The sequence below is a fragment of the Nomascus leucogenys genome, chromosome 10 (genome assembly GCF_006542625.1).
Source record: "Nomascus leucogenys isolate Asia chromosome 10, Asia_NLE_v1, whole genome shotgun sequence".
Lineage (NCBI taxonomy): Eukaryota > Metazoa > Chordata > Mammalia > Primates > Hylobatidae > Nomascus > Nomascus leucogenys.
In genome coordinates, this window is record NC_044390.1 from 3,055,264 (window position 1) to 3,063,388 (window position 8,125).

Genomic DNA, 8,125 nt, shown 5'->3' on the forward strand with positions numbered 1-8,125 from the left:
ATGGGTGTTTAGATTGGTTTCAGCTGTTTGCAGTGATGTGCAGTACTGCAGTGATTAACCTGGCGCAGACATTATTTTGTGCAGTTCCGAGTAGATGCCTCTGAAGAATAAATTCTTGGAATTGCTGGCTCGTTAAGAGTGTTCCAAGTTCTACTTGCCCCAGCTGTGTATGAAAGGACCTGTTTGCTCACACTCTCATTAGCACTGTTTGGCAGGAATGTAACCTTAAACAAACAGCGTCAAGCTGTGGGTATACTCCTGCAAAATGCCTTTTCTGCTCCAAAATAGGTTTCTGAGATGTCGCCAGGTTGGTTTCATTCTGCCAATTTCAGCTGAAACATTGCTGCCTCCAGGAAGACCTCCGGAATCACCTCCTCCCAGTGTGAGCTCAGCTCAGTGCCTTCTGTTCTCTGCATTCCCATAGCAGTTCCCGGCCTCGGAGCACACGTTCCCCCACACGCACTCCAGCGTGATTGATCCGTGTCTATCTGCCTTCCCCATCAGACAGTGAGCTCCGGTTTTTGCCACTGTGGCTCCAGCACCAAGGACAGCACCAGCCCATAGTAGGTGCTCAGTAAACATTGGCTGCTAAGGTCCCAGTGAATATGCATATATGTAGACAAATATATGCAGGCTGGCCCGTAGTAGATATTCAGTAAATATTGGTCGCGTAGGGTTGAATGAGTATTTGCAGGGGCTTTCACAAAGGGGGAAACCGAGGCTCAAAGTGGGAGAATCCTTCACCCAGACAGCCAAGGGAAGGCTGGAGCCAGGTTCTCATCCAGAGTGCCGGTACTTTCTGACGCCTCTGTCACTGATTCATTCATCTTCCTCCCCCAGCCACCCGCCCTGGCCTGACACAGTGCCTGGCACAGACAGGACTTGATAAATGTGTATTTGTTGAAGGAATGAATGAATATGTGTGTGTGCATGTTGGGGAGCCGGGGGTAGCTGGACCCAGTGTCCCAGGCCCTCAGCACCCTCCGCCCTCTGGGAGCCCGGGGGACAGGCCCCCAGTCCCCTCCCCTCACAGGACCCTGTAGTGCAAGCTGCCCTCCTCCCGTCTCCAGGTCCCCCGTCCTCCCGCTTCCGGCTTCCCAGCCAGTCTTTCCTCTTTCAGGCTCCGAGGAAAGGCCAGGTTTCCGGGGGGAAGGCTTAGGCAGTGACACCGAGCCCAGCCTCCTCCTCCACCCCCCACCACGCTCAGGCCCCCCTCCCTCCCTGCCACCACCGTCCGCGTTTGGCCGGCCGTGGGGAAGGAAGAAAGGAGCCAAGGAGGCGAGGTAAGAACCCGGCCCCAGTGACCAGGGCCAAGCCCCAGGCCCAGGGCTAAGAAATCCTCAGGGCCTCGACCCGGCCCCAATTCTGCTGATCATGCCTTCGGGGAGCTGCAGGCTTGGCCCAGAGAAGATTGGCCCCCCTCTAGGACCTGGGACCCCCGACCCCCACCCACCTCCCTCCTGAGTCCAGGGGTCAGGCCCTCAGCCGCCTCCTCCCTGGGGATTCCGGGCAGCTGGGTCCCCAGCCCCCGCCTCCCCCTTGTCCTGGGAGCCCAGCCCCCTCCCCAGCCCCTCCTCCACCGGGACCCAGGAATCCACACCTCCTCCATACCGGAGTCCAGATTCCCCAATCTGTCATGACCTGGACCCAGGAGTCTCAATCCCCAGCTCCCATCCCCATCAGCCCCAAGAGTCTGGGCCCCTAGCCCCCTCCCAACTCAGACCAGAAGTCTGAACCCTCCTACTCCCCGACCTCTCCCAGCCCCTGGCGTCTGGGAACACACTCCATTTCCCGGGCCTACCGGCTTCGAATCCCACCCCCTCCACTCAGGCCCCATGGGCTGTGTCCCAGCCCCTCCCAAAATGTTCAGCCTGGCCGGGGGGCCTGGAGCAGAAGCGGTTCGCTGACTTTGTCCCCCTCCGTGCCTCTGCCCAGTTCACTCCCTCTGTGTCTCTGTCTCCTTGTCTCCCCGGCCGGCAACCCGCCACTGCTTTCTGATCTCTGCGCTTGCACTATCTCTGCCTCTGGGTCTCCAAGTCTCTTTGTTTCCTCTTCTCTGTGTCTCTGTCTCTCTGCTGGGTGTTCCTCACTCTCCTCCGTCTCTTCTCTGCTCTGCCTTTCACCATCCTGTCTTTCTGCGTCTCCTGGTCTCTGTCTGTCCATCCCCACTTCTCTGTATCTCCCATCTCTGCCTTCTCCTGTCTCTATTCCCTGCTCTGTCGCTCTGTCTCTGATCTCTCTCTTCCTGTCTCTCCGTCTCTCGCCTCTCCTAGGTGTCTCTCATCTTTGTCTCTGTCTCATATCTCTCTCCTGGCTGAATACCTGACCCTCTCTGCCTCTCCATCGCTGTCTCTGCTTCTCCTTCTGCCACACCCCACGCACCTCTTTTTATCTCTGCCCCGCTTCCCATATCTCCCCTCTCTCCCCACAGGCATGGATCCGCAGCCTCCTCCACCCGCCCAGGGCAGCCCACCTCACCGTGGCCGAGGCCGGGGCCGTGGCCGAGGCCGTGGTCGAGGCCGTGGCCGTGGCAGGGGGGGCGCTGGAGCCCCTAGGGCGCCCCTGCCCTGCCCTACCTGCGGCCGCCTCTTCCGTTTCCCCTACTACCTCTCCCGGCACCGGCTGAGCCACTCGGGGCTCCGGCCCCACGCCTGCCCGCTGTGCCCCAAGGCCTTCCGCCGGCCGGCCCACCTCTCCCGCCACCTGCGCGGCCACGGGCCCCAGCCCCCGCTGCGCTGCGCCGCCTGCCCCCGCACCTTCCCGGAACCCGCCCAGCTCAGGCGCCACCTGGCTCAGGAGCACGCGGGCGGCGAGGTCGAGCTGGCCATCGAGAGGGTGGCCAAGGAGACGGCCGAGCCCAGCTGGGGCCCGCAGGACGGGGGCTCGGAGCAGCCCACCACGGCTGCAGCGGGGGCCACGGAGGAGGAGGCGGCCGCAGCGTGGCCTGAGACGTGGCCTGCGGGGGAGCCGGCCACGCTGGCTGCGCCCACCAGCGCCGCGGAGCCCCGGGAGTCGGAGTCCGAGGAGGCCGAGGCCGGGGCAGCAGAGCTGAGGGCCGAGCTGGCGCTGGCGGCCGGGAGGCAGGAGGAGAAACAGGTCCTGCTCCAGGCAGACTGGACGCTGCTGTGCCTGCGCTGCCGCGAAGCCTTCGCCACCAAGGGCGAGCTCAAGGCGCACCCGTGTCTGCGCCCCGAGGGCGAACAGGAGGGTGAAGGGGGGCCCCCGCCACGCCCCAAGCGACACCAGTGCTCCATCTGCCTCAAGGCCTTCGCCAGGCCCTGGTCCCTGTCGCGCCACCGGCTGGTCCACTCCACCGACCGCCCTTTCGTGTGCCCAGACTGCGGCCTGGCCTTCCGCCTCGCCTCCTACCTCCGCCAGCACCGCCGCGTCCACGGCCCCCTCAGCCTGCTGGCCCCGCTGCCCGCGGCGGGCAAGAAGGACGACAAGGCCTCGGGTGCACGGAACTCAGCCAGGGGGCCGGAGGGGGGCGAGGCGGCGGAGTGCGGGGGTGCCTCGGAAGGGGGAGAAGGCGGGCAGAACGGAGGCGACGCCGCCCCGGCTCGGGCCCCCGCCGGGGAGCCCCGCTTCTGGTGCCCAGAGTGCGGCAAAGGTTTCAGGCGCCGGGCGCACCTGCGGCAGCACGGGGTGACCCACTCGGGAGCGCGCCCCTTCCAGTGCGTGCGCTGCCAGCGGGAGTTCAAGCGCCTGGCCGACCTGGCGCGCCACGCACAGGTGCACGCGGGGGGCCCAGCCCCGCACCCGTGCCCCCGCTGCCCGCGCCGCTTCTCGCGCGCCTACAGCCTCCTGCGCCACCAGCGCTGCCACCGCGCGGAGCTGGAGAGGGCCGCCGCGCTGCAGGCACTGCAGGCCCAGGCCCCGACGTCGCCGCCACCGCCCCCGCCGCCCCTGAAGGCCGAGCAGGAGGAAGAAGGGCTCCCGCTGCCCCTCGCAAACATTAAGGAAGAGCCGCCCTCTCCGGGGACCCCACCCCAGTCCCCGCCGGCTCCCCCTGTCTTCCTCAGCGCCTCCTGTTTCGACAGCCAAGACCACTCAGCCTTCGAGATGGAGGAGGAAGAGGTAGACAGCAAGGCCCACCTGCGCGGGCTGGGGGGCCTGGCCTCCTGACCTTCGCCGCCCTGCCCTCCGCCGCTCCGCCTGAGCTCCCCGGTTTGCAGAATGGAGGAGGGAAGTTGAAGGAGCCACCTCCTCTGTCTACCCACCCGTCCCCTTCACGCCCTTGACACTAAGGAGTGGGGGGCCCTGGATTGCCCCTTCCTCCCCCATCGCCCGCCCCTAGAACCCCTGATGCTGGTTAGGAACCGCTCACCCCAACATGTGTCTTAAGGCAGGACGACTTGGAAAAAAAGGCGGCGGACAGTTGGCCAGAGGGATGGAGACTGGTGGGGACGCCCCCGCCTGCCTGTCCCCCGTTACACACACTGGACACCATCACCTCTTTGGAACTGCCAGACCCTGGGGGTCCCCAGTGAGCAAAGGTCTGTCCTTGTCCCTTTGTCTGTCTGTGAATAAATGTGAGTTCGTGAAACCCAAGAGAGCGAGGTGTTCTGTGGAGGTGGGGCAGGCTGGGTCGCTGGGGCGAGTCAGGATTTGTCCAGCCAACCCTGAGCTTGGGTTCAGAGCAGGAAGGACACAGCTGCATCAGAAAATACGTGGCCCTCAACCAAGCAAGAAGCCGGTGAAGGCGGGGTTGAGAAGAAACAGGAATGTGAGAAGATGGATCATCCTCATTCTGTCCTGTGGAAGCTCCGCGCGATTATCGTCACCACTGCCCTGTGGAATCTCCGCGCCTTACTCCTACCACACCCTTACTCTATGTCAGCGGTGCTACTAGGCACTGAGGAGAAGGGGTCCAATACCCTCCTCTGAAAGAGCTGCAATTCTAGCCCTGCATTATCCAACATAACTTTTTTTTTTCTCAGAAAAGTTTCCATAACCTTTCTTCCCTCACTCTGTTGCCCAGGCTGCAGTGCCGTGGTGCAGTCATAGCTCACTGCAGTCTCAAACTCCCAGACCCAAGCAACCCTCTTGCCTCAGCCTCTCAAATAGCTAGGACTACAGGTGAATGCCACCACACCCAGCTGACTGTTTAATTTCTTGTAGAGATGGAGTCTTGCTATATTGCCCAGTCTGGGAGAACTTTTTGTGATGATGGGATATTCTACATCTTCACTGTCCAGCATGGTATCCAGCAGCCACACATGGCTATTTCCATTTAAATTTAGAATACGGAAATGTAAAGTCATTAAGATGAAATAAATGTAAAAGTTTGGTTCCTCAGTCACACTTTTTTTTTTTTTTTTTTTTTTTTTTTTGAGAGAGAGAGAGAGAGTTTCACTCTTGTCACCCAGGCTGGAGTACAATGGCACGACCTTGGCTCACTGCAACCTCCACCTCCTGGGTTCATGGGATTCTTCTGCCTCAGCCTCCCTAGTAGCTGGGATTACAGGAGCCTGCTACCACACCCAACTAATTTTTTGTATTTTTAGTAGAGACGGGGTTTCACCACGTTGGCCAGGCTGGTCTCGAACTCCTGACCTCAGGTGATCCACCCGCCTCAGCCTCCCAAAGTGCTGGGATTACAGGCGTGAGCCACTGCACCCAACCTCAGTCTCACTATTTCAAGGGCCAAAGAGCCCCATGTGGCTGGTGGCTGCCATATTGGACAGCACAGATCTAGAACATTACATCATTGAAAAAAGTCCTGGCAGGATGCAATCTAGCACCAGGTATAAGGGCTACAAAGAGTAAAGCACCAGATGGTATGATGGCAGAGCCGGACTGGGGATCCGGGCTTCTCTGGCCAGGCGATGTTTGATTTGAATGAAGATGGAGGGAACCAGGTATGAGAAAGAAACATCTGTGAGAAGACAACACCAGACAAAGAAAAAACAGGGGCAAAGGCTAGGAGGTGGGTACTGCAGGATTTTTTTTTTTTTGACACAGGATCTTGCTCTATTGCCCAGGCTGGAGTGCAAGTGGTGCAATCACAGCTCACTGCAGCCTCGACCTCCTGGCTTAAGGGATTCTCCCTCCTCAGCCTCCCAAGTAGCTGGGACTACAGGTTTGCACCATCATGCTTGACTAATTTTTATTTTATTTATTTATTTATTTTTTTGAGACGGCGTCTCGCTCTGTCGCCCAGGCTGGAGTGCAGTGGCGAGATCTCTGCTCACTGCAAGCTCTGCCTCCCGGGTTCACACCATTCTCCTGCCTCAGCCTCCGGAGTAGCTGGGACTACAGGCACCTGCCACCACGCCCGGCTGATTTTTTGTATTTTTAGTAGAGACTGGGTTACACCGTGTTAGCCAGAATGGTCTCGATCTCCTGACCTCGTGATCCTCCTGCCTCGGCCTCCCAAAGTGCTGGGATTACAGGAGTGAGCCACCGTGCCCGGCCATGCTTGACTAATTTTTAAGTTTTTTGTGGAGACGGTGTCTCCCTATGTTGCCCAGGCTGGTCTTGGACTCCTGGGATCAAAGAAGTCCCCTGCCACAGCCTCCCAAAGTGCTGGGATTACCAGCATGAGCCACTGCACCTGGCCATTACTACATATTTTAGAAACTGCAAGTAATTGGAGGTGAGGTGGGAAGTTTCAATTTCTACACATCTTCCAGTTGTTGGTTTTTGTTTGTTTGTTTGTTTGTTTGTTTTTTGTTTTCGAGATAGAGTCTTGCTCTGTCACCCAGGCTGGAGTGCAGTGGCACGATCTCAGCTCACTGCAACCTCCGCCTCCCAGGTTCAAACAACTCTCCTGCCTTAGCCTCCCAAGTAGCTGGGATTACAGGCACCAGCCACTGCACCCGGCCAATTTTTGTGTTTTTAGTAGAGATGGGGTTTCACCATATTGGCCAGGCCGGTCTTGAACTTCTGATCTCGTGACCCACCTGACCTCGTGATCCACCTGCCTCAGCCTCCCAAAGTGCTGGGATTACAGGCATGAGCCACCGCGCCTGGCCCAGTTGTTTTCTTTTTTACCCGTTTATTTAGGTTCCAGGAGTGGAAGGAAGAGGGATATCTCTCAGCTAATCTTCCTTAAACACCTTTCTCTTTCCTTCTCTTGACATCCTGCCTTCCTCCAGCACCTTCAATGGTTCTCTCTTGCCCTGTGCAAATAATGACGGGCCGGGTACAGTGGCTTATGCCTATAATCCCAGCACTTTGGGAGGCCGAGGTGGGTGGATCACTTGAGGTCAGGAGTTCGAGACCAGCCTGACCAATAAGGTGAAACCCCGTCTCTACTAAAAATACAAAAATTAGCCAGGTTTGGCAGCGGGCGCCTGTAGTCCCAGCTACTCAGGAGGCTGAGACAGGAGAATTACTTGAACCCGGGAGGTGGAGATTGCAGTGAGCCAAGATTGCAACACTGCACTGCAGCCTGGGCGACAGAGCGAGACTCCATCTTAAAAAAAAAAAAAAAGACATTGACTACTTTAGGTATCTGCACACCCACAAGAAACAGCAAGAAAGGGGCAGAGCCTCCCCATTTTCCAGGACAACAAACTGAGGCTCTGAGAGGGAAGGTGTTTCCCCTAATGCGTCAACGATACTAGATGGATCAAAGGAGGAAGAGAAGCGAGAAAGATGGTGATTGAGGGTCAAGGTGGGAGATGATGACCACCAAAAGCTTCAAATAATTCCACCTTCAGTGATTTCATACATCTTGGCTGAGCCCTTAGCACTGTGCCGGCTTGTATGGGTTAGTTTGTTTGATTTTTTTTTTTTTTTTTTTGAAACGGTCTCACTTTTTTGCCCAGGCTGGAGTGTAGTGGCACAATCATAGCTCGCTGCAGCCTCCATCTCTTGGGCTCAAGTGATCCTCCTGCCTCAGCCTCTGGTATAGCTGGGACTACAAATGTGTATCACCATGCCTAGCTAATATTTTACTTTATTTTATTTTATTTTGAGACAGTCTCGCTCTGTCGCCAGGCTGGAGTGCAGTGGCGTGATCTCAGCTCACTGCAACCTCTGCTTCCCGGGTTTAAGCAATTCTCTGCCTCAGCCTCCCAAGTAGCTGGGATTACAGGCACCCGCCACCGTGCCCACCTAATTTTTTGTATTTTTAGTAGAGATGAGGTTTCACCATCTTGGTCAGGCTGATCTTGAA

General features: G+C 57.9%; 1 protein-coding gene across 4 annotated transcripts; it reads left to right on the forward strand.

The window, feature by feature from the left end:
- Nucleotides 1-1,184: 1,184 nt before the first annotated feature.
- ZNF579 (zinc finger protein 579) lies at nt 1,185-4,920 on the forward strand. Of its 4 annotated transcripts, none has more exons than XM_030819574.1 (4): nt 1,185-1,283; nt 2,432-4,077; nt 4,346-4,496; nt 4,644-4,920. In XM_030819574.1, exons 2-4 carry the CDS (start codon nt 2,434-2,436, stop codon nt 4,850-4,852), a joined length of 2,004 nt encoding a protein of 667 aa, XP_030675434.1. In that variant the 5' UTR covers nt 1,185-1,283; nt 2,432-2,433; the 3' UTR covers nt 4,853-4,920. The 4 variants fall into 4 exon arrangements, with proteins under 4 accessions (XP_030675434.1, XP_030675436.1, XP_030675437.1 ...); XM_030819576.1 differs by having other exon boundaries at nt 4,639-4,765; XM_030819575.1 differs by lacking the exon at nt 1,185-1,283 and having other exon boundaries at nt 1,297-4,077.
- Nucleotides 4,921-8,125: the final 3,205 nt, after the last annotated feature.